We start from the raw sequence: 27,514 nt of genomic DNA, 5'->3' as shown, positions 1-27,514 counted from the left end.
ATACCTTGGGCACAAGCTAACTGTCATTCGTGTGTGCGAACAGTACTTGTTAAAGCTCTCCCATTCAATGAGGAGGGTCATCACCCAAATTAGGGATAAATACATACATACGAAATGCCAGTTATATCCTTAATCAAGAAGTAGCCATGACTGGATCAAAACTAATTACATCATCGCTAAAAAATTGTTAGAGGAAACCAGTCATTTTAGCATAGTTCTCTGTAAAGACTGTTTTTCACAAAATTCCCAACCTTAGGATTAATGAAATTGAAATAATACTGTATGATGATCCATTTTTTTCAGATTATTTTCTACATTTCTGAATGCCACAGCAACCTATTGAAAAGGGACAATTTTGCTATATAATCTTACCCAATTAAGAACAGGATTCAAGGATTTTTTTATGGGACTGGTCCCGAGAAAAGACTTTGTGAAAGTTACAGGATACCCCAAAAGAGGAGCACACATTCAGCTTCACAGTGTTTGAAATGGGAGGATGGCGAAGGATAAAAGCTTCTGATAGCACTAGTTTGCTTAAAATTTTGCAAGTGCTAACATGACAATTCCCTGCCACACAGCTTCACCTTCTAAGAAAAGCACATTACATACATCAAACAAAAACTTCTTACCTATGACTTCCATCCAGATTTGATCTGTGGATGAAGTTCAGTTTAGCATCTGCCCAATAAAGTTTCTGTTCCTCATAATCCAACGTCAGTCCATTTGGCCAATATATGTCCGTGTTAACTATAATGGAGCGACTTGAACCATCCATCCCAGCGCGTTCTATCTTTGGCACTTCTCCCCAGTCTGTCCAATACATGAACCTATAATTATTTTTAAAAAAGACAAAAAAAGGCAGCAATCATGTATAAGTCTACAACTGGAACATTGACTATAACTTCCAGTAAAGGCAAAGGTGCTTTCTGTTCTGCAGACAGTCTGTGGAGCTCTGTTCTACTGGGTAATGTATGTATGTATACATGGCCTGTGAAACACAATAGAACAAAGTTACGTTAAAATAAGCTGAAGAAAAATGACTTAAGGCAAACCCACAGCGCTATGTCATGTTATACTTCTATATGTGTCTTTCTTTCCTTGGGTCAAGTGAGGATGTTGGGGATATCCAAATGATATTGACAATAATCTCAGAATTCAACATTAAACAGTGAAGATAGATATTACAGACTATCACAGAAGTGCAACAGTCTCTTTAACATGGGTCAGACCACTGGGGGGAAACGGAAAAAAGGTGTGTGGACTTATATCGGACATAGCAGTTGCATGCAAGGCAGTAAAGTGGATTCGATGGAAGACCAGTTCACATCCTTTTTTCCCCAAGAGAAATTCAGAGACAGGCAGCGATGTCAACATGTTTAGAAGCACAGTTTGCACCCAGTGAGCAGCCAAAACACTGCAATGTCTTTTAAGACTGGGGAAGCAAGTTTTAAAACATGTTAGCATATACATTTGCCTTGGGCAACATGGTCTAGTGTGAGGTGTCCCTGCCCATGGCAGGAGGTTGGAACTAGATGATCTTAAGGTCTTTTCCAACCCAAACCATTCTGTGATTCTATGATACTGGAACATGTTTAAACATTATTTAGCAAGTGGTGGGGGGAAGGAAGTTACCTAGTTGCATTTAAGACTGAGGTGAAGAAAGGGAAACCACTTTATTATGGCTGGAGACTAGTAGGGGGCAAGAATATTTGTCTTTTTTCTGCAGGTGGTAGAAAATGGATTTACTTTTGTGGGTTGTTAACAGAATGCATAACTAAACAGAAGTAACAGATAAACAGATCAGACAAAGTGCATCCATGGTGCTTGCTCTGTTTTGTTATTGCAGCTGGGACGGACAAGAAGACTACTGTTCTAAATTGCTTCTCATAACCTCATGACATCTGCCAGCATACCTGCTTGTCTCTGTGCTCCCTAACCTAGCTCAGTCAAAACAATCCAGATTAGGAAAGATCTGAAGCCTTTAAACTAACCCAGATCTTCACACAACTACAATATGTCACTATATGGTGCCCACATGTGAAGAGGCCTGGCCACCCATCCTTTAAAGAAAAACAAATGTGCAACACATTTAAGAAACATTTGCACATGAAGTTATTCTTGGCAAAGATTTAATTTTTTTATTATTATTTAAAAAAGTCAGGAAATTCCATGTCATATTTCCCCCTTAATTCATGTCTACAGCATGTTTGTTTTAACACACAGCTCTATCTGCGGACAGAAATGCAACTGATTAACACAAATATTGCCCTATTCAATCTCAAGTGAGTCATTCTTCACGGAACAACATGCCTGCCTGAAACAGAGAGCAGAAGTACCTGAAGAAAACATTTGCGATTTCTGTAGACATAAACAACTGCTACAGAGAAACTGGGTTTCCACCAGGAAGAAGGAAAAAAAGCTAAGTAATTTTCAGATGAGTAGCACAGTAGCAAGTCACCTGGTCCAGCTATGCAGTAAGAAAGCTACATGCTTGAAAACAGAAAAGTTAAAAAAGTCACGCAGCATTTCACCAGCAAACACGTGTGAGAGAGAAGAGAGAAAGAGATAGGTTGTTTGGGCTTTTTTTAAGAAGAGCCTTCTTGCCCCAGCTGTCAGGTCCTACATTTCCAAATACTTCATCAAGGTTAATAGGTTCCAAGGCTCTGGCCACCCTGCTAGACCGATTTTTCAGGCTGAAACAGCTCATTAGTTGCTGTACAGCCTCATCTTCCCTGTCTCACCTCTCATGCACACTGCAATTACTCAAGCAAAAACAGGTAAGGGTAGTTTGGTAACAAAGAAAAGCCTTCCCAGACTTCACAAAAGCATCCCCGTTTCATTTGTCAGAGGAGCACACATGCACACAGAACTGGCTGTAAGATTCAGTAACATTTCCAATCAGCTCCGGTGACCTCTGCTCGGTTTCTCCAATAGTTTTTTTCCACTATCACCTGTTTGTTTTCCTCCACCAAGCTTGAAAGCCTTTATGGAGACAGGTTTTAATGTCTCCATTAGAAATCTTTGGAACTCGCCATGCTCCAGCCAACAGCATCAAGGGCTGTGCTTCACTTGGGAAGCCGTGCTTTTCATTGCTGCAAAAAGTAATGCAGGTTATAACTTAATGACCATTTCTTTTGGCAACAGTTGCTTTTAAGCAACTTCTTGCAGATCATCTTTGCTTCCAGTACAGGGCCTATATGGCTACGGAGGAAACTAGATTCAAGGAACAGATCTGAGCTAAAAATCAACCATTAGCCTAAGCAGATTCCAGGACACAGCTCCATGAACACTTCCACTTGTGCATAGGGTGTAGGCTTCTGTAGCTGCGTCAACCAGCATCACACCAACAACAGGTACCTTCTAACTCAGTGCACTTAGGCCCTTTCCTGCAACAGCTGAGCAAGTACAGGGTATAGGAGCAGCAGGAGATGGGAAGAACTGTACAACAAACAGCTGGAAGAAATGCTCCTGTTGTAAGTTAACTGCAACTACTAAGAGGGAGACCCAGCTAACATCCGAGGGAGAGTTGGGGGGCCAGCCAGCCAGCCATCATTCCCACTACTGCTGAGGTCTTTCTATAGATTTTTCTACAGAGAGATCAGATCCCTCTTCCAGGAGGTACCAAACTGTTCACATATGTCTGCTGGTTCCTCCTTTCTGGAAGGCTTACAGATTCTTGTTTCATTATATAATGGTTGGTAAGTAATCCATCCGGAGACCATACAGAAAGGAAGATGTTACAACATGCAGATGTACTGCATGCTGGTAAGCCAGCCATACAGTCAAGGTAATGGTCATTCTCCCTCCTCCCCATTCTCTTAAAACACATTTAATTATTCCCATTAAAAAAATAAAAATAGAAGGCATCACCGAAGCCCACATGATAGAGCAAAATGTTAAGCAAAAAATAATGCCTTGTGCTAAATTATGGCATTCAGATACCACCAGAAGAGTACTGTTCCATTTGGCCTCTGTTCTCACCTAGTTATATCTTGCTATAAACTTTAAATCCAGGAATCGAGATTTTAACTCTAGCCCAGAAGAAAAAAAAAAAATTATAATTTACATCACCCTTTGAATTTTAAGGAGAAAAATAAAAACACAAACACATGTAGCATGTTTACTGTACAGTGGTACAAGCACAGAACTTAGCTCCATGCTGGGCAACCCCAAATCTGTAAGATCCAGCGGACAATACACAGACATGCTGGAGAAGCGAAGCTGCGTGGAGATCTCACAGCAGCCTTCCACTATCTGAAGGGTGGCTACAAGGATGCTGGAGAGGGACTCTTCATCAGGGACTGTAGCGATAGGATGAGGGGTAATGGGCTTAAACTTAAACAGGGGGAAGTTCAGGTCAGGTATAAGGAAGAAGCTCTTTACTGTGAGGATGGTGAGGCACTGGAACAGGCTGCACAAAGAAATGGTAAATGCTCCATCCCTGGCAGTGTTCAAGGCCACGCTGGACAGAGCCTTGGACAACATGGTCTAGTGTGAGGCGTCCCTGCCCATGGCAGGGGGTTGGAACTGGATGATCTTAAGGTCCTTTCCAACCCAAACCATTCTATGATTCTATGCTGTAAATGACCTTAGCAATCCTGCTTGGGTCTAGAAACAGGAATTCTTTCTCATGCTTCTTAACTTTGGCTGCTATTCCAGGCAGTCACAGCCAGGACAGACTGGTGCTAGAGCTGTGGACTTGTCCAGCTGCCTGTTATTGCCTCTTGCTGATGGTCACCCCCACTGGGGTCAGCAATAGGGACCACGAGCCCAGACCTCACTGCTGTACTTTACATAACAGCTACTTCATCCAAGCTCACCTTTGCAAGGAGTTTAAAACTAGTATGGAGAAGCTGTAGTGCAACAACACAAACAAGTATCAAAACTTCAAACTCTTAGGCCTAGGGATTTTTAAACACACATAGAATCATAGAATCAACTAGGTTGGAAAAGACCTTTAAGATCATCAAGTACAATCATTATACCAGCACTGCCAAGTCCATGGCACACTTTCATACCTAGCAGGAGTACCTGACTTTGCAGGAAGACCTTTAATTTAGTGTCAAATCAACCCATAGAGCCAAATCTCTCTACAACCTAATAAGAAATAATACCACAGCTGATTAAAACTTATCCTGTTAATCCAGTCTTCCTTTTCTTTTTATTTTAAATAATTAACCACTTTATTCTAAAGTACTTGGGTTTTAATCAAATAACCTTAATATTTTGAACTGTTTCATTATTTTTCACCTGCGGTATTTTCTCTATGCTGTTAAATGCCACGCTTGTCAGACTTTACTAGCAGACTTCGGAAGTGGTTGTGAGCTGTTATAAAAATCTAACAGAAAAACAACAACAAAGTGTATTTCTATCTATCCATGCTTGTAATTTTAATATTAGGGACTCATGTCAGGAAACGATACAGGCCTCTTTGCACTGTGCATCTGTAGCTTCATAGTTTTGATTTGTCCCAAATCAAAAGGTTTCGCCACAGCAAAATCAAAGGAAGAAACAGCATTTCTTGGTTCCATTCTATGTGATGAACAAATATAATAAATAAGAGCTTCTTTTCTAAAAAGCTCATAAAGTCTAGGCATGCTGACAGCAGAATATCCCACATACCTAGAAAAAAGCTTGCAGAGTACAAATGCCAAGATTAAACGCTATAATTTAGCAATGACTTCCGACAGTTATGCACAGAGGGAGAGAAATTCATCACCAGCACCCATCAGCTTTGCAACTTTCTGATCTATGCCGCTCCCCAACACTGATGCAGATCCTTTCAGCCCTACTATCCCGCACGAAACCAGGCTCCTGCTAGGAGCGTCATTAAAGCATCAGCCCCCATCGAGATGCTTCACTCACTGAACAGAGATACCCCATGCGACACTTAGCTGATTTTAAGGCAGTTAATTGGGACACCTTACAGGGCAGGCAAACATTTACCTTCCTTAACATTATTCAGTGGGAAGAGCAGCTGCTTAATTGGGACAGCCAATTATTTGGTGAGGCCCTTCACAGTGAATGCTCCAACTTTGCAATTATGCTCGTTTCAGCCCCTAAGAACCACTGAGCTCGACAGGGACGCAAACAGCCGCCAACTTCAGAGCCTGCAAAGGTTTCAGAAGTGCAGCAACCCCTGTGGAGCTCATCAGCTCTGCAGTGGTCCTTGTGAAATGCAGCCCGCTCCAACTCAAGCACTAGCAGGACTGGCACTCATCTAACCAAGAAATACAAAGCTAAATGACAGGCACTGGAGTAGTTCAGGAAAACTATGCACGGCAAATATGTCTGGTGATCGAAAATAGCTCTTGAGAAGAAGAAACATTTGTGGCTCTTCAGGAGCTTAAGAAAAGACATTCGAACCAAGAGACCCTTCACGTATTCGTTAACAGAAACTTCCTGACGCAAGTTCACAGAAAGATGGAAACCGCAATCCAGAAGGACATAAGCATCCAATGACACAGAAAATTGATTTTCAAAGAAGTACCATGGAAAGGTTTTAGTACAAAGCTTCTCAACTGATTGCAACATCTAGGAAATATTTGCAGTGCTCCAAGAGAAGCAAAAATGTGCACAGCAAATTAAATATGGAGATAATTCTTCATAAAAGAGAGGAAGAAATATCCCTTTGGGATGCAATCAAGATAAACATGAGAGAAAAGATGCTCTTAACTAGCTGAGAACAGTACTCTTTTACAATAGCTTGTCTCTGCCAGTAAGTGAGCATGGACATTAGTTGAATGTCATTTTCAGAGTTGCTCTACAGTGAATTCTTATATCAACAGTGGGTGGATTTAGTGCACATTTTTTGTGAGAATTAGCTTACCGTACGCAGCTTTTCATCTGCCTTTACAAAATCACTCTTGGACATACTAACAGCAGCTATATGGAGAATGGGTGTGAATGAAGTAGTGAGCTATTAACATCCTAACACACTGAATCTACTTGCTTAAACTTCCCGCTTTTAGGAGCCCACAGGTGGCAAACAAAGCTGCAGTTTCTCATTTCAGCTAGGCACAGCTGGCTCAGAACCACCCATCTTAAGCATTGTGACATACACTGGACAAGAAGAAAACAAGACTCCTTCCACTGAAAACTGAATGGTTTTTATTTTACTCTCCTCAAAAGCATCAGTGTGCCTAGCAAGCGACTGAACAACCCAGATGTGTTCAAAATGCTTGACAAGCACCAGCATCCTGGTGAAAGCTGGAGGACTGGCAGAACTCCATTGCACATCACCTATCCCATTTCACAGCTCAGACTATTAGACCATCAAAACTAGACATGAGTCTGTCCAGTGACTCTCACACAGTGACCTCTAACAGAGGCATCTCATTCTGCCACCGCTGCTAACAAAGCAGTAAACTTGTGCAGAAACAGAGGTCTGTAACAATGAACAATGGCCACCTCCATAGCTGATCTGTCAGGGATGCCAAAAGACTCAACTGACAAGAGGGAGAAATCAATGTGCAAAATTCCACATCTTATGTATGTCTTTGATACACTAGAAAAAGGTCTACTGGAACACATAATTTATAAGGCATACAGATATTTTTCCCAGTATACTCTATACTGGTTCCCTCGAGAAGCAGCAGCTATCCTCGTGATACTACTTTTATGCAAATGACTACATTTACCTTAGGACATCAGGCAATACACCTGTAACCAGCATAGCAATACAAGGATTTCCACTTAGAGTTGGCTTTACTCTCCTATTCAGACCTTATCTAGCAGGAGAAAGAATATTACCACCAGACCTTCTGTTTTCTTGGAATTCATTTCTAACATAAGGGATAAATGAAAAGACTCGTGTTTTGGAAAGAAAACATTCTGTGTGATTAAATGATCAGAAGCTGATGCTTGGTTTCTAGCTCAGTACCAGCAACACAGTATGAAACTAGATTTTCACAATGGTTTTCACAAGCCCTGAAAAGAATACCTTAGCAAAATCACTGATAGTCGCTCATAAGAAATCAATGCGGAAGCACAAACTTCATGATATTCTCATTTCATAAACAGAAATAAACAACTCAGTATGCAAAAGTATCTCCCAGCCACCACGCCATCTGTTTTCAGGTATTCTAGCTTCAAGAATATGCTGGGCAATCTGACAAGAAAAATGCAGATGAGAGACTGCTTCTCATTTTCACCCAGACATTGCTGAGAGTCCACGGGAAGTAAGTTTTGACTTAACTGTCAAACGTGCTGATGCACTGCAGTCACATGCATAGGGTTGTTCTTTCGGTCACAGATCCCAAGGAAAAAGAGAAAGAGGTTCATTAAAAAACAAGAAGCGGCTATTTTTGCTGAATGCTCACTAAGGCAGAATTTCAATTGTTTGAGCAGGTGGAAAGGTCTCTTGCTCCTTGAACTTTGAAATTAACCTCTCCTACCTCCAGACACAAAAGGTCTAACAACATGCCTTCCACAGTTATGAAAAAGAAGCCATTTTCTGGTTTCTCCTAGAACGAGCAGGAAATAAAGCTTGTAGGTTTAGCAGCATTTAAAAATCAGTACCTGAAACAACAATTTTCCTCGTTTAAGCCAAAAAAATACAGAAAGAAACAATTTCCCCTCTCTGTTACCTATTTAACACATCCCTAGAGCCTAGCTGACTGCAAGATGGAAGCAAGATGCAGATGTGCTTTGGAAGGCCTCAGACGGCCCTTTGCACAGGAATCACTCCAGATGTAATACACCAGACTCTTCAAAGTTCAGACAGCTTTCAGTAGCAGCTAAGCCAACAGAAAGCTAAAACACCCATTAACGTAACAGGAGATGGTCAAACTAAGAACAGGAAAATTCTTGCCTTCCAACCTACCTTGGTTCTTCAACCATAACAAGAAATTAGCAGAGGAAGGCAACCCAGCTGGCAGTTTTGATAGATTTTCAAAAAACACACACACAAACAAGAAACACAAACCAAACCAACAACCACAGTCTCTCAAGAAGCCAGAAAGAAGCTGAGCCAAGACTATGTGCTGCCCCTGAGTAGCTCTTCAGGGCTGAGAAGCATCACAGACATCTGCCCTGGCAGTGCCTGGAGCTGTACTTGCTGCTCAGCATCGCCCTAAGGAGCCCGTGTACACAGAACCACTCGTTTCAAACAGCTCTTTGAGATCCTACTAAAAGGTGCGGATCTATACAACTGTGAACCAAACAAAATGCTGAAACCAACTATAAAAGAATATTTAGCTACATTAAAGCTACAAGCATTGGAGAGCAGTGGGAAAACAGTGAGATCATTGTTCACCATCTTTCCCAGATAAAACTTAAGTTCTTTGTACAATGGAAAATAATCTGTTTCTTTACACGGGTTTACACTAAAAATACAAACATTTGCACTGTAAATATTTAGTTTGTAAATGGGAATTTAGAATTCAGTAATTTCAAGGAGCCTTGAGCTGAAACTAGACCAGTGAGCTGCTACAGTGAATTTTTCACTCCCTACTTTGACACACAAGGATCTTTTTAATTCAATCATAACCAAACTTGCTGCTTATCTTTCGATAAAAACCTGGGTGAATTCCTATCTCCTTATACATCCTTAATACATGAAGCAGAGAAAGATTTTCCCTATGCTGGTATCTTAAATTGAAGCCCTAACAACACATGTACTTCTCCATGGCAAGAGAGCACAGTGACACATCCCAGTCTCCTTGTCCAGTGATCGAGGGAGAGAGAGAGAAATGTGTGCCATTTGGCATTCTGGGCTGTTTCTTACAAGCACAAATCTAGTCATCCTATGGTACATCACTGTAAAAGATTTTGAGTTATGAACTGCACACAGGATACTGCACAGATACATTGACTATACTCACATTAAACAGAACACACTGGTATAACTATCCTTATGCAGATGCAGCTTACAACAGTAACAGTTTTTACCCGAGACCTACTCATTTAACTTTATTCTCCGTTTTACCAGACTAAGTTGGGGCCCAATCAATCCCTTGAAGCATCTTACCATACCACCAAATGGGTACCCATGCTAAAACATGAGAAGGTAGGGTGGGCAGGCAGGATCAAGAGAAGAGATTAGCTGAAATTAGCTAACTCTCCAAAAAGCAAAAATACAAACTATCAGTGGGATGCCCTGTCTCCCATCAACTGAAATCAGGAAATAGCATGCTCAGTATCAGGAGATCCTTCAGCAATTTTTCCTTGGTGAGATTTTCTTATCATTCTAAGTAAGTCCTTCATCAGTAAAACATCCCCTTATTATTGCCTCTCCCCCACTACACTACTACCAACTGGATCATCTTTGTGTTCCTGATCCCAACTCCTCCAAGAAACCCTAACGAACTTTAATGCATTACCAAACCAAGCTGGCTCCTACCCTTCATATCACATTTCCAGCACTCTGCTAATTCTTTTTTTTCATTGTTTCCACCCTATTGATTGGTATGTAACTCAGGCTTACTCATGTAACCATCATTCCTTAGCCTCTTTTTATTATTATTCAATGAATTCATAACGCCATTTAGGAGTCAGTACATTTTCAGTGCAGTTCCTGTCCTTGTGATTTGTTTATCAATTTGTTCGTACAGAAACCAACCTAATGCCCTCAGCAAGGAACACACAGGCAAGCAATTCATTTATTTCAGCTTTTCTGAAATGACTTTATTTGCCTTGACTACTTCTGGGTTTTTTTCTTCTATACTTTGATCATCCAACAGACTCACTAAATCGCTTACTCTCCTGTAAGAAAGCAGCATGCACCAATTAGTCTTTCCATATCACAAAATTACCAAAAATAAGGTCTTATTTTTAACCTATCAAAAGCTACATGATGTTCACTAAAAATAAACAAAAAAGATGGGGGGAGACGGGGGGGGAGAAGAGGGGAGATTGCTCTATGGAGGGTAGGAAGAGTAGAAGTAAAGGGACATGTGTAATTAATACATAAGGAGATAGGCACTGTCTCCTTACACTGGAAATTTGGTTAGAGCTCTAATTCTGGGCATACAAACCTAGGTGGGCTTGGCTTTTATTGAGAATGAGGAATACTTTCACAGAGCATTCAGAAAGGATCCCTAAATGTGACCTGAATATCAGCCAAAGGCTTCACACTCTGATGAAACAAACGCCCTTCTTTTTTATATTGAAAGCATTATTGTCAAATAACTGAAACATCTGAGACTTCACTCTATCTTTTTCTGGGTTAGAATTTGCAATAAAAGTAGCAACTCTGCTTTTACTTTTCCATTCCTAGTTTAAACGGCTCAATACCAAGTACCCAGATTCAATTTTTATGGGAAAAGTGGCCGTGCATTCTACAGCAACTACACTTATAGTATGTATACAGCTGGAATTCTGAAGTTAAAAAACAATTAAAACAGCTTTAAATCCAAGTCATTAGCATTTGTCCCTACAAACTTTTTTGCGAGTCATTCACCTGCTGTTCTGGTAAGAGCCATCATTAACCATGCACACACTGCATACAAAGAACTTCTGGCAGAGATGCATCAAAAGTGAGGAAAGAAATCCCAAATCGTCCCCCAAGGACAGACCTCACTCTCAAGACACTTTCTAACACGGTACAAAGAAAGTGGCCACCAAACTATTGCACTAAGAGGCAGAAACCCAAGTGTGCTTCCAATCACTCAAAAGTGTCAATTTCAAACTTTCAGCTCTACCCTGAATTGCTCAGAAGAAAAATAAATAAATATATAAATTGCTGATCATTTGCCATCAGCTCACAATTTAAAATAATTATACTAAATGCCATTTAAAACACAATTAAAAGTACAGGCTGCTTACAAACAAGCAGAGCAGAGCCTTTCTCTGTTTTCGCTATAACATCTGGAAAAAGAAAACAAAGGAACACATTTTGAACAGTTTCATTGGATAAAACGTAAGTTTTGAAACTCAGCTGGTGCTTGGGAGGTGGAGTGGGAAATGAGTACTACAGAAATGATAAAAGGATATACTGATAAATGTTTTGGGAAAGGGAAAGCTCCATTTATTTAGGAACAATGTAGGGAACTAGTGCTTACAAAGAAACATGATTTAGAAATTGCACATCTTATTTAAAACAACAGATTTTCAAAATCAGCAAAAAAAAGTTTTCTTAGTGGAAAACTCTGAAGTTTACAAAAGCAGAAAATAGGATTCCAGCAGTATTCTGCTTCTTTGAAAAATGTTGCTTTCTTGGCCAATAAATAGGATACTGGTTAAACTGATCTGTCTGTTTGCAGTTGCTTTTGCCAGAGGCCCAGCACCTGAGGACTGCCACTTTTGCACCTCTCTGCTGCATCAGTGCAGAAGGCAGAGAGTTGAGACACTGAGGCAGCAGGGACCACCAACTTCTCTCCTTACACCTACTGGCTGGCTACTTTCCTCTGCACTAACGAATGTACTTCAAGTACTTCTGAAGAATAAGTCTCTTTTTCTTCCCTTATATCTCACACACAGAGAGTCTTCCAAGTGTCTCAAGCAAGCTAGCTATTGTCAACCCAGACAGAAAAGATTAGCACCCCTCAGTCCAGAAGACATCATCTGGCCCAGACTCTGGGAAGCCTGGAGGATCTTCTTGTGCTGTGTCAGTCCAAGGGGATGAAGGCAGTGTGAGCAGAGCCTGCTTGCTCTTACTTGTCTCAGACACTCTCCAAGGAGGTGAAAAAGAAGTGCTGATGACAAGACAACAAGATAAATATGAGAAGTGCAGAAATCTAGTGCTGGCACCCAAGGAGTGCACCTAGGCCAATCCTGTTAGCTTCTGTTTTCAAAATCAGATGTTTTACTTAAGTTTTACTTCTCATTCAACAAAACCCAGCCAAAACCAACATTACGTGGCACAATTCAGAAGAATGCAATGCTAGAAGGTATTAAGCAGGGAGAAACCATGCGAACATAACAAAATCTGTCCAATTCAAAGCTTTTCTTGCAGAAGATAATAATTTGAGTGGTTTCACAGAAAAACTCACACAACTCTTTTGGAGTATTTTAAAAAAACAATGAAATTTTTCCTTGTATTTTACTTGCAAAACCAGCTGTCATGGTAAACAAAACACTAACCACATATAAAGTAAATTATATGCTAATACATGTAAAACGAGCGTAAGAAGAAACCTCAAAAACAAATAGACATCTTTTCTACATCTAAATATATTGTGAATTTACAGTCCAATACTTTTTTAAAGACTCACTGTTAGGTATGAGAGACCCTCCTAGTACACGACCATGTTATATTAGGAAGCTGGCAGTCTCTCTTATCCACCTATAAAACGCTCCCAAATTTTCCATATAGGACTAGAAAATGGTGACTTTAAAAACGTGATTTAATCTGATATTTGTTGCTGTGTTTACACTCACTACAGTTCATCTGAAAAATGAAAATCTGAAGAAATAAAAAGGCACAGAGTAAATAAAGAGTTGAAAACATTAAACTTCAGCATAGCAAAGGTCAACATGCACTGGTGGGAAGAACTGCTTTCTGCTCTGAGCCAGTGACAGAAATTTGCTTATTGATACCAAGGAGCACAGAAGGAGCCATTTGAATAGGCTGCAGGATGGAACAGGGGAAGTTTTAGAAATGTCTCTGTTACTGCACTCCTCAGCTATCCTATAAGACTTTTAAAGAAAAAAAATAAAAAGAAGTAAGAAAACCTGGCATGTTACAGCTTGCTGAAAAAAATAATAGTGCCTGGTAAATTTGTGCTTTTAGTAATTTTTTTGGTACTCAACACAGTGATGGTTAGTTCATTTTATAAGCATAATATATATGCACTATAATTTACCTTCCAAAACAACCTGTTGGAAACGCCATCACTTCTGGTCACAGCAGAACACACGAAAAGGCATTTCTGCTTTTGCATATCATTGTTGTAATTTGATTTTTAGTTTTGATTCTGCTCTAGGGTCAAACTTACTGTTTCCTTTAACAGGAACCTAACATTTCCAGCTAACTCGAGAATAATATTTGGAAGAAATAATTTAAAACCTGAGAAAGTCCAGAGGAAAAACCGAGGAGTTCAGGCCTAAAATGCTTAGAACCTGTGATGCACACCACCACAAAAGAGCAAGTGATGCTTGTGTTGGTACGCAGCCGGGAACTCCACTTCTAACGCATCCCGAAGCTGCTGGCAGTTTTCTGCCTTTTAAAGTTGGTGTTGTGATGTTCCCTTACCTATATGTTTCTTTCATAATACTTTGTTACCAGACTTGTTTTAATAGGGAGAAAGCCATAGTCCTCTGTGCCACTCTGCAGGTGCCTTTTGAGCTCCCCCCACAAACCACAGGACAGGGCAGCTGAATTTGTGAGAACGTAGCACACTGAACACTGAGCAAGGCAAGTGGAGAGAGCATGCTCTCTTCTGAAATATAAATATGCCACTGAAAACCTGACACACATTTTAAACATCACAAAACAAAACTGGACAGCAGACTACCTCAGTTTTTATGTAAACTGCTCCTAACAAGTAAATTCACTGTACTAGAGGAAACACAAATAACATGGTATGGCTAAAGGACCTGCCCCCCACATCAGGTAGTCTTGTAAATTCTTGCCCATGGCCAACAGGTGAGTGAATGCAGAAGCTGAGGCCACAGGGGAAAAAAAACAAACCCAAGGTAACAAGTGAAGAGAGCAATCCCAGAGACAGGGGTACACAGAAAGTTTAGATCATAGTGATGCCAGCCTTAGGTAAGCTTCACCCAGAACTGAATACAACTATGACAGCAGTTACTGACGCTTTAGAAGTTTGTACTAGATACAAAAGCTTCAAGGGAGCTAAAAGCACAGAGGAGCTCATGGAAACATGAAAACCTGTGTGCAGCAAAGAAGAAAATCTGGTGGCTGATGATAATCTTGTCTCAGACCTAAGATCAACATGATGAAGCAGCAATGCCAGCTGGGAATCCAGATATGGAGAAGGTTGAGTCTTGAACATATCGTGCAGAATAACACTCCAATCTTGGCAAAATTACCTAAACAATTTATATGAAAGAAGTCAGGAACAACGAACTGAAATCTTTATATTTGCCAGGAAATTCAAGAACTATCACGATACAATCCACCAGCACAACTGCACTTTAACAGCAAGCTACAGCTAAGCAGTAGTTTATGTACATCAGGGGTGTACTCTAATATCAAGTGCAACAATTTCTGAAAACTGTGTCCGCTTCCAAAAAGATCGTATTTTGCTCTAAATTTAATTTATTCCTTTCATATCAGGTCCAATTTAGCCTGTTCACTCTGTGGTCTGCTTCAAATAACAATACTTTCTCTTGTTGTAAGTCACGAACAGTAATCCCTTCATGCTTGTTATCCAATTTTACCAAAGGCTTTTATCTGCTTTATTGACAATTACTGTTTAACTACTCTTCTCTGAACTGAATTTAACTGTAATAATATGGATCTCCAGTTCTGGAAATCAAAAAAAAAAAACCAAAAAAAAACAAACAAAAAAAAAAAAAAAAGAAAAAAAAAAAAACCCAAAAAAAAAAACCACCAAACCAAAAAAACCCCAACATTTGGGATACCACTGAGGACAAAAATCTGTTTGGAAAAGAACTATACAAAGAAATTCAAATAAGAGGACAGTTACTCTACTAATACACAGAAGCAGTGGCAACAGTAAGAATTTCCTTCAAGTGCATAAGAAATATAAAGAGTGAATTTATTCAAGGGAGTCTTACCTCTTCATAACCTTGCTCCTGTGGGGTTTTTGTGGACTGTGCTGTGAGCTGCCAGAATAGGTGGTTTTGCACACTGATAATAGTGGGGAGGCAGAAGACACAGACCGACCAGGGAAGACTGTGATTCAATGGCACCTGACATTGACAGTTTGACAGAACCAGGCCAATCGCACAAAAGGAATATATAGCCCAGAAGGGCTATAATCTGTTACTTGAGAATAGAAACAAATGCATATTTACCTTGACTAATTAAAAATCCAAGAAAACAGGCACTGCAGCTTTTTCACAGCATGGGAAAGCAAAATGGACTTACCGACAGCAGTAGGGCTAGCCCTAGCTGCTGAAAGCTGCTTCTAACCAACTCCCTTCCTACGTCAAGAACAATGCTGATCCCTAAGTCAGAAATCATAAATTTGAAGAAAGGGAGTGGGAGCCTTGAGAAATTTTTCCACCGCAAGTCTAATTGTCTGATGTCTTCAGGATCAACTCAATGAGTTGACATAACTACTTGAGAAAGGGCTTTTCAAGGGCAGCAAGAATTCATTCTGTAAACAAGTCTTTTTCTAGGATAGGAACTTGAGCCATATTCAAGGCCGTGCTCTGTACTCAGGAAAGCAAAGAAGCTGAAGTTCCAAGCAGTACATAAAATTACAGGTTTGTACATATTGATGGCATTATTATCTTCTTAAGATTTTCAGCACAAAAATCTTCTCTACTCAGAGCCTTTCAGTGTTCCTCTATGTTGGGCTGCAATGCCTAATAGAAGATTTTCTGAATTCGCTTTGGAAATGAACGCAGTAACAACCATGAGGACTTCTAATAAAAGGCAAAAAAGGGAGAAAAACTAGTATAAGGCTTCAATTTGCGTCATAGATAAAAAAATTATTTTCAATGGAGATGAAATACAAAGACACTTCCTTCATCACAGTTCTATCAGGAACAGTGCTTTAATGACCAGGTCTAAACTATATGCAAGTTACTCTCATCTCACTGAACCAAGGTTGATGTCCACTAAGGAGCCTCCAAGGTGGGTAGGAAACTCTTATTTCATGAACTGGAATAGGAGAGAGATGACCTTTTTGCTCAGTCTTTCACACCACATTAAATATAATCCAATAAGCTCATCTTTATAGTGTTCATCTTAGGAGGCATTTTTGTTTTTAAACTTGATTGTTGAACTATATTCATTTTTCAAAACAAGCATGTACATTTTTGCCTCCTTCCTTTTTACAGTCCATAGCAGCAATTGTGCTCACCAAGTTTGGCACTGAAACAAATAATTATTATTTCTAAATAACCAAGGAGTCCCCTGAGACGAAACAGCATTAATCACTAGGTTCATTTTAGAACCCAACTCTGAAGAGTGAGCTTGCCAGCACAGGCTCCTCAAACGACAGGTGGAGAGTAGTTGTTTCCTGCAGAGGTTACAGTACTGCTCTGACTCAGCCCGAAGATAAAGCCACCCTCCTCCAGTGACCGTAAAGGATGTTGAGCTGGCTTAGGTCAACTCAAGCAGTTGGATACCTAAGTATGGCATGGGAATATCTCCCCTCAAAGATCATGTCTGGCTAACTTTCAAACAGAAAGGCACAAACTCGCTTTCTTTTTTTGGGTCCAAGGTAACAGTGAAAGAAAGAATGCTTGCTCATCTTGGCAAAAACTCACTTTCACTTAAATGCTAACAAGAGGTCACTATGCGGAGGTTTTGTTCTTCGCACAGGCAGAGACACCAATCCAAACTGATGTCAATGAAGCAGTTATATTTGGGACTAAGCAAAGATACCAACTCCTGCTATTTAAGCAGGGATGTCATCTCCTCCTCTGTAGATAGCTCCTCCTAAAGAGATCTGAAACTTCCGTCGAAGTAGACTGGGTTTTTTTCAGCACAAAGAACAAGCAAGATTTTTCTAGATCATTTAAATGAACTTTACACACATGGACTATCTGTTACCAAAAAATAAGTACCAAAGTACCAGAGATCTATGTGGTGCTTTTTCTGTTGTGCATCCCCTGCAATGAACTGGCACTTGCCCGGGCCCCCTCCATTAGCCATACTTCTAGGACAAGACACAACCACTCCAATGTGGAATAATGACTATGGAAAAAAAAACCAAACAGCATAACAATGCAAGTTTCTCTGTGAACACTGGAATTACAACAACTTGGTCTCCTAGAAAGAGGCATCTCATAGCTAAATTCCTTGAAGCCAACGAAAACAGAGGCACTGAATGAAGCATGTCCAGCAGCTCCAGTGTTTGGAGTAGGTCTGTCTGACATGGGAGCCCTGTTCCAGACCTGCACAGTGCCACCAGGCTCCCATTGGGAGGTGAAGCTGGGGCCTGACTTGACTAAAATTGAGCAACAAATTGCAAAGATCAAATTGGGACTTTTTTTCTGACTTAGGCTCAGATACCTGCAGTATTCACACATGCACCTTATATATTAGCTACAAGTGGTGCTTGTCCCTATTTTTAAGCTGTTGTCAGCTCCTAGATCCATCTTTTTTTATGTGTGTACTCATTGCTAGCTTAACATAAACCAATCTCATATGCTCAATGTGAAGAGCTGTGAGTATTGCTCTTCTCAGCTACACAAACCTCAGATGCATAAACCTGTAACCTCAGAGGAGCTAATTAAAAGTACAGCAAAATTCTGCATCAACCCTTTTCCTGAGCACTCGTACATGTGACCCAAGGTCAGGAGTGGAAATCAGCACCCATCACCAACTCTCCCACACTTGCAACACAGTTTGGCTTTTAATCACAATAGCAGAGGTAGCAAGAAACACCAAGCATCCATGCATGAAATATGTGGAAACCTAGACAGTTAACAGAGCTGTTGGTACAGCTTCTTGTACAGAGAAGCTTTTAGTTAGTTAGTTAGTTAGTTAGTTCTTGTAGTACCACTGAAGAGAATGGTTTACCACTCATCTTGGTTAAACCCTCCACTGGAAGCCAGGACTGGAAAGCACTAATGCGTGCCAGCACTGTTTTAGAGCTGTGCATATTTTAAGCCAAAATTACCAGAGAAAATATGTATTAGTTTGCAGCACAGCCTGTCACTAGTTATGCTGCCCCACCAAAATAGTATCCAATCCCCACACCATTAAGCAGGTCAAACATTTGGTTAACAGCTGTCTTGACAAGACTGGAGTGGTAGATGAGGTCCATGAATTATTTATTTTGGCAGTACAATGCTGCTACTTCTTTTCTATCTTCTCAATCTCCACTGTAGAAGCAAGAATCCATCCTGTGCTGGAAGGTGGTGGAGCAACAATATCTACCAAATGATAACAAGGGTCTGTTAAACAACTGTGTGTATTTCCTCTTCTGCATCTGCTCATATATTTAAAGACAATACAACTTTCATAAAGCTGCTTAATATTCAGACAAAAGATAAATCTCAGGATGAATTAGAAGGCTGCTTGTTGCAATTTAGTGACATTGTTTATGACAAGTAATAAAGAAAAACGCTTCTGCATTTCATAGTGTGGTCATTGCCATGTCACCACGAAAATCAGACCTTTCATAGGGGTGACACAAAACTTGAAAAGTGTCTTAAAATTTGTAATAATCTTAGAGAGCAAACACCAGTGAGCAGAAATGAGAAAGCTGATAAGATGGCTTAGTAACTCTGGAAAAAAACCCCTGATTGCCACTGAAAATAGGTAACAGATAATGAGCATTCCTGTATGATAACCAGAATCTACACCCATTGTTACACAGGCCAACCAACACAGGAAGCTAAAATATCTGACAAGGGGAAGAGACCCCATCTCTCCTCAGATGCTGTGTTCCTGTCTCCTGGAGGGGCGGGGGGTGGTGGTGGTGGTGGTGGAGTAGAAATCCAGTTTTTCTCCTCCTCTATATTCTTATCACCCTCTTGCCTTCTAGGGCCTGCAAGATGGGTATTAAAATTCTGGTGACCCAGACAAGCATAACTCTTACCTTCCACACAGGCAATATACCCAGTGTAGCACGAACCATGCCAGGATGAAGAAGAGACGACAAAGGAACGAGAACTGGGGATGTGAAAAGGGCAGTATTGTTTCTTTTAGCATGGAATTGTTTTATTCTCATCTAAATTTTGCTGTAATCAATGAAAGAAAACCAAAGTTTACAAGTTATCACTAGAATGGAGTAACACTTGACAGTAGTGTTTAAAACAGAGATCTACCTGGACAGAAACACCTAAGAACAGTTAAAAGATCACAACATTATCACAGCTGAAAATCCTCGACCATTTTACCAGTCATACAGCTAGCTACTGCGGGGTGACTGCAACTGAGCTGGAAGCTCAAGACTCCAACCACGCGAACTAGGATGACAGCCTGATGAAAAGTTGTCAAAACAAATGTTCCACAAAACATTTCCGTTTTGATGAATCGGCATTTTCTACAAAAATAAACTGTCAGATAATTCCACACCAACTTCAGCTAACTGAAAATCCTTTAATGAAAGCGTTAGTTCTTACTTCACCATTTAATGTAGTTTATACAATTCATCTCCTTAAATTAAGGCAGCAGGTCAGTGCCTCTGTTTCTTTATAAACAGTTCAGCAGCGCATTAGCACCATATTTTTTGCATTTGGGGATGCAGCAATGGAAAGGAGTGCGTTTATCACAAACACTCCTTGAGTCTGTCTCAGCATCCCCCAAAGAGTTCCCAAAAGTGTTTATACTTATTCTAGGTTTTGAAACACATTTTTGCTTTTCCCCTTCTAATTCATCTAAATTGTTTGACAAGCAGTGCTGTTACAATGAAGGTGCAACAGCACAGCTGCTGCTTTGTATGGTTTAAAACACAATCACAAAAGGCTGGCATAGCATTGGCCCAGGCCTACACCATTCAGGCAGATAGAATTCCAGTACCTCTTCCAGCAGGTATCTGCAGGAGTGGGAGGAAGGAAGAGGAAAACCAGAAAAATGCACTGTGCTCACAAACCAGCTAAATAACATCAGTGTCTTGAAAAAGTAAGTTAGGGCAGGACTAGTGATTCACCCAAGATTGCTCATCAGATCAAACAAAAACTGAAACTACAACACACCACACAAAGAAGATTCAGAAACAAAATCCTCAGTCATCTATCCCTTGAAAAATATTGCAGTAAGCAGTGTATCTGGTCAGTGGTACACCAGTAATTCATTCCACCCAACTATAGTGATATGGCAGACCACACCGCTACCAAAACTCTTGTCTTTCTAGACACATTACACCACTGAATGCGTGATGCTTTTGTAAAGTTGCATGCTTGTAACTATTGCCATTTCACAGCATAAAGTCTTCAACTATATGTGTACATAAACAGTCCTTACTTGACGAAGGAAGCTGTGCAAGATGATGCAACGCAACCATACTGTTATTTTCTAAACACTGACTTTCCTTTTGTAAATATCTGTTGACATTTTAAGAAGAATGACCATGCTGTCTAGATCTCTGTAGCATGGCCTGATCTGCTTCTAAACAGAGGAGTGGAGCCTTCATTATACCAAGAGTTACATGTAGAAACCTTCCCTTTGAGAGATCGCCTATTCATCTGCACAAATGGTTTGACAACTTTTAACCTTAAATTAAATGGCATCTGACCCTCAACTGACATACCCAGTTTCTAGGCTTCCTGACTCCATAATACCACCATTCCCCAGGCTACATTTAGACCTTTACAACACTGAAAACCTGCACCTCATGCCCTTACAGATGACAAACCACCAATTAAGCGCTCCCTATAGCAATTGCCTTTTTCATGCTTTGTGCAATGTTGTGATTTTTAAACTATCACCTCTACACTTAAAGATGGAGGAGAAATATTTCTCTTATAAACAAGGCCAAACATACTCCACAACAATCGCCTTTATATTCTACAACATTAATAGCCTTCTGCAGCATAAGTATCTTCTCACCACATGGCTCTCACTGTGGTCTAGTTTGGAAGACATCCACAGCTATGTAACACAACCCAGCCATATGACTTGCACCACCGCCACACCACCACAGACCCTGTGCAACCTGCCATTGCTTGCTCAACTGCAGTGCCTCAGAAGTTTTCTTAGCACTATGAGGTGACAAGACCAAAACACCAGCTGCTTGGCTGCAGTAGTTTCTGCCATCTCCAAGAATCAAAACACACGAGATGCAGATGAAAAGGAAGACACTTTGCTTTTCTTAAAATCATCATCTTTGAAGGGCCCTGGCTTTGACCTGAGCCTGTGGATGTCAGCATTTCGAACAGGCTCCCTATAGCCTATGCAAAACTAGATTTGTTCATCTCGCATATGTGAAGCTGTTCAGTCAGTTCCATGCAGCTAGAAAGGGTCAGTTGAACAGTTCTGTGCCGTGGACGCATACACAACCTCTACCCATCAACTGACCAACCAAGTGCACAAGGTAACAGTTGCCTCTAAGTGGACTTTGGCTCCAGCCTAGTACCTACCTTTTACATGTGTTGGTGTACGCATTATTCACAAAAATCATTCCACAAATCACACAGTATTCTACTTCAATATTTCTATGCAAAAAGAAGCTAATTATATGTATTAAAAAAAAACCCCCACCTACTTAAGTCTCTATGAACAAATATCCCAGTACATTTACCCTACTCAAAGTCACCTTGGAAATTGTCACAGACTGGGAAGACAATTTTATAGCCGAATACACACGGTGTTACCATTAAAATGCCAATTCAACTGAACTGTATTTTTCTTCTGGCAGCAACAAGAGTTTGTTGTTCTTTATAAACAGTTCAGCAGCGCATTAGCACCATATTTTTTGCATTTGGGGATGCAGCAATGGAAAGGAGTGCGTTTATCACAAACACTCCTTGAGTCTGTCTCAGCATCCCCCAAAGAGTTCCCAAAAGTGTTTATACTTATTCTAGGTTTTGAAACACATTTTTGCTTTTCCCCTTCTAATTCATCTAAATTGTTTGACAAGCAGTGCTGTTACAATGAAGGTGCAACAGCACAGCTGCTGCTTTGTATGGTTTAAAACACAATCACAAAAGGCTGGCATAGCATTGGCCCAGGCCTACACCATTCAGGCAGATAGAATTCCAGTACCTCTTCCAGCAGGTATCTGCAGGAGTGGGAGGAAGGAAGAGGAAAACCAGAAAAATGCACTGTGCTCACAAACCAGCTAAATAACATCAGTGTCTTGAAAAAGTAAGTTAGGGCAGGACTAGTGATTCACCCAAGATTGCTCATCAGATCAAACAAAAACTGAAACTACAACACACCACACAAAGAAGATTCAGAAACAAAATCCTCAGTCATCTATCCCTTGAAAAATATTGCAGTAAGCAGTGTATCTGGTCAGTGGTACACCAGTAATTCATTCCACCCAACTATAGTGATATGGCAGACCACACCGCTACCAAAACTCTTGTCTTTCTAGACACATTACACCACTGAATGCGTGATGCTTTTGTAAAGTTGCATGCTTGTAACTATTGCCATTTCACAGCATAAAGTCTTCAACTATATGTGTACATAAACAGTCCTTACTTGACGAAGGAAGCTGTGCAAGATGATGCAACGCAACCATACTGTTATTTTCTAAACACTGACTTTCCTTTTGTAAATATCTGTTGACATTTTAAGAAGAATGACCATGCTGTCTAGATCTCTGTAGCATGGCCTGATCTGCTTCTAAACAGAGGAGTGGAGCCTTCATTATACCAAGAGTTACATGTAGAAACCTTCCCTTTGAGAGATCGCCTATTCATCTGCACAAATGGTTTGACAACTTTTAACCTTAAATTAAATGGCATCTGACCCTCAACTGACATACCCAGTTTCTAGGCTTCCTGACTCCATAATACCACCATTCCCCAGGCTACATTTAGACCTTTACAACACTGAAAACCTGCACCTCATGCCCTTACAGATGACAAACCACCAATTAAGCGCTCCCTATAGCAATTGCCTTTTTCATGCTTTGTGCAATGTTGTGATTTTTAAACTATCACCTCTACACTTAAAGATGGAGGAGAAATATTTCTCTTATAAACAAGGCCAAACATACTCCACAACAATCGCCTTTATATTCTACAACATTAATAGCCTTCTGCAGCATAAGTATCTTCTCACCACATGGCTCTCACTGTGGTCTAGTTTGGAAGACATCCACAGCTATGTAACACAACCCAGCCATATGACTTGCACCACCGCCACACCACCACAGACCCTGTGCAACCTGCCATTGCTTGCTCAACTGCAGTGCCTCAGAAGTTTTCTTAGCACTATGAGGTGACAAGACCAAAACACCAGCTGCTTGGCTGCAGTAGTTTCTGCCATCTCCAAGAATCAAAACACACGAGATGCAGATGAAAAGGAAGACACTTTGCTTTTCTTAAAATCATCATCTTTGAAGGGCCCTGGCTTTGACCTGAGCCTGTGGATGTCAGCATTTCGAACAGGCTCCCTATAGCCTATGCAAAACTAGATTTGTTCATCTCGCATATGTGAAGCTGTTCAGTCAGTTCCATGCAGCTAGAAAGGGTCAGTTGAACAGTTCTGTGCCGTGGACGCATACACAACCTCTACCCATCAACTGACCAACCAAGTGCACAAGGTAACAGTTGCCTCTAAGTGGACTTTGGCTCCAGCCTAGTACCTACCTTTTACATGTGTTGGTGTACGCATTATTCACAAAAATCATTCCACAAATCACACAGTATTCTACTTCAATATTTCTATGCAAAAAGAAGCTAATTATATGTATTAAAAAAAAACCCCCACCTACTTAAGTCTCTATGAACAAATATCCCAGTACATTTACCCTACTCAAAGTCACCTTGGAAATTGTCACAGACTGGGAAGACAATTTTATAGCCGAATACACACGGTGTTACCATTAAAATGCCAATTCAACTGAACTGTATTTTTCTTCTGGCAGCAACAAGAGTTTGTTGTTCTTTATAAACAGTTCAGCAGCGCATTAGCACCATATTTTTTGCATTTGGGGATGCAGCAATGGAAAGGAGTGCGTTTATCACAAACACTCCTTGAGTCTGTCTCAGCATCCCCCAAAGAGTTCCCAAAAGTTCTACATGTAGAAACCTTCCCTTTGAGAGATCGCCTATTCATCTGCACAAATGGTTTGACAACTTACTTCTGCTGACACATTTTGCCCACTCTTGTGCTCCTGAAGAGACACAAAAGCAAACTGCTTCTCTAAACAAATTCATCCAGTGCACACTGAAACATGTAAAGAGTGACACAGACACAACCCTACAATGCAGATTAAAGGCTGAAAAAAGCAGAGGAACTCTCTTAAAAAGTGATTAGCAAAACAAAAAAAAGTTTGCTTCCTTTTATGATAGGTGAAACCAACTCTGCGTCTGATTAAGAGGAATAGTAGCAAAACATTTGGTTGCAAAGGAGTGGTAGAAGGCAGAAAAAAAGCCTAGTGTTACTGTGTTTTTGAAGAAGATACTTCATCAAACCACACTGTTCTCACTACCATTCATTTTTATTAAGTTACAACCTCTTATCTTTCCACTCCACTTTTTTACCTTCCCACATATAGCATAGTACTAGACACAAAATTCAGCCAAACCTGAGAAAAAGAGACCAAGACTAAACTAAAACTGAATTCTTAAAGAACCCACAGACCTCTTCCAGTATTAAACTGCAGTAACTCTTGCTGGAAAGCAACTCTATGCCTCCAACCAGAATGCTGTCCATGCCCACACTACTGTCTCTAAATTCACTGGGTGACCACAGAGAATTTATGGTTTTGAGAACTTCAAGCACGTCGAATCCTAAAGAGGGTAACAAATCTATCCACGAAGAAAAGGTCCTGGATAAATAAGACACTTAAGCTCTGAAACAAAACTGGGCATGGCCATTCTTGTCAACAGTTCCTATTGCTCAAACACTGGATAAGGTGTTGTAATCAAATTAACTACACAACAGGGCATGCAAATTGCATAACTCAGCCTACAAATGTCTAGGTGGTGATTGCACCAGGCCATAAATTACCACTTTATTAACTGACATGATTTCTTGTTGTGCATTGAAACACAGCTACCTTAAAACGGTGTTGTCTTCAGTTGCGCAAAACAGGGTAATTCTAGGTGAAATAAAATTATTTAAGGTCAAAGGGTTTGTTCTGTACATAGTCTGCCTACAGCTTTTTTGTCAACTCCCTGGATACAGCAATTGTCCATATTATTCTATGATTTTTGAGCATTAAAATTATTTAATACTGACAACCCTACAGTTAGCCATGCAAAGAAAACACCAAACTATCTTTGTGAAGATTAATACACAGCTCTTGACAGCATTGAGAAAATAAAAGCCAGAACATTGCGACTTTGTAATTCCAGAGGGACAGGCTGAAATGAAGAAACAAGTCATGTAACGTCTTCAAAGTCAGTCATAAAAAGGCTAACTGTTCCCATAGATTTTTCTTATTGTTTCTAAAAAAAGGAGCCAGAACTTTTCCATCAGAAAAACATTAGTCAAGCACTCACTGAACATATGTTTGACAAGCTGTGTCTTATGTTCATGTGGACTTCTTGACCATGGTCACACCAAGAGAAACTTATCTGGAAGCAAGCACAGAAACAATCTGAAACTTGCTCTCACTACTTGGCTTGTGCATTTTACAAATTTTCAGCAAAAACTCCATTTTACTAACCAGATTTGGCCTATACTTATATAAGGGAGAGCAGTCATCCCTTACACGATTTTAAGCATGATTTTAGTCTTTCCTTATTTAATGGAAAAAATACTTAGATTAAGCTTACTTAGGACCTTGGGGGTGGAGGGTGGGTGGGTCGGGGGGAAATGAAGTTAATATTCAGCAGTTCCTGAAAAGAAATTTTACATAGCATCTAGGTCCTGCACTGAAAAAACAATCAGTTAAGTCTGGACACTGGAATGCCACAAACTCCCTTTGCACAAAACCACAGTTCTCCACCTAAGTAGCATACTCAATACCGCTCTGGCAAAATAACTATTAATGCTGTGATTTTTATCTGTCCGAGCTTCACAGCCAATCACAGTCAACAGGCACAAGCCAGCCTGAAAAACCAGGCAGTTCACAAGACTGATTCTAAGAACCTTCTTTAAGATACTCTGGAAAATAGAACTTCAGAAAGAAAAACGCTTAAAAGCCACAGCCCCAGAGGATATGCTTAATGTTTACATTATATACATTCCCTCGAAAAGTTGAATGTAAAGCATGCTTTGAAAATTGAAAGTTGGAAAAGTGGATGGTGTATGTGGTGGGGGCAAATACTGTGGAGGGGGGGAGAGAAAGAGAAAGAAGAAAGGCACAGTTATAGAATCTTGATAAATACACGTTTTTTAGTCTCATCTTCCTCCACTTTAAAATGCAAGTAATTTGCGTCTAACTAGGCTTTTTAATGCAGAAACGTCACTGAGTACAACTGTCTTCAGAATACTACTGACTTTTCCATTAGCACAAAATGATTTTTTAAATTCTTTAAAATAAATTCACTTAATAAGTTTATTATATAATTAACTTGCTCTACATTTTTTTTCATTGGCACAAAACAATTTTTTTCTTCCTTGAGCAGACAACTGTGAATTCAGGAATTAAATCCCCAAATAAACTCAGTCTTGCAGATCAACAATAGAAGAGTCTTATGCCAAATCATTCACGAGCAGGAGCCTAAGATTAAGACTTCTTAATCTGTAATACGATAGGCAGCACCCAAGTCAAGGTTTAAGTATCACGTAACTACTATTGATGACCTTCCACTTGATTTCAGGAGCATTCTCTTTAAGCCCATTTAATCTTTCAGGGTAGCTTTCTTTCCTTGCACTTAGTTTTAAATATAGGACTTCTGCTAGTCTCTAAAAGAGCTGTCAGGCAGCTTTCCCCAATATGTCAAATTGTAC

General features: G+C 40.2%; 1 protein-coding gene across 1 annotated transcript in view; it reads right to left on the bottom strand.

The window, feature by feature from the left end:
• The window catches only part of LRP6 (LDL receptor related protein 6), a 131,848-nt gene that overhangs the window by 75,841 nt on the left and 28,493 nt on the right, over positions 1-27,514 (bottom strand). Inside the window, exon 3 of the mRNA XM_030479714.2 lies at positions 630-827. Coding sequence (XP_030335574.1) covers positions 630-827 — 198 coding nt within the window. The remainder of the gene's footprint in view (positions 1-629; positions 828-27,514) is intronic.

Source organism: Strigops habroptila, chromosome 3 (assembly GCF_004027225.2).
Source record: "Strigops habroptila isolate Jane chromosome 3, bStrHab1.2.pri, whole genome shotgun sequence".
Lineage (NCBI taxonomy): Eukaryota > Metazoa > Chordata > Aves > Psittaciformes > Psittacidae > Strigops > Strigops habroptila.
Note: the sequence above shows the minus strand (reverse complement) of the source record. Positions and strands in the feature narration are given on the sequence as shown.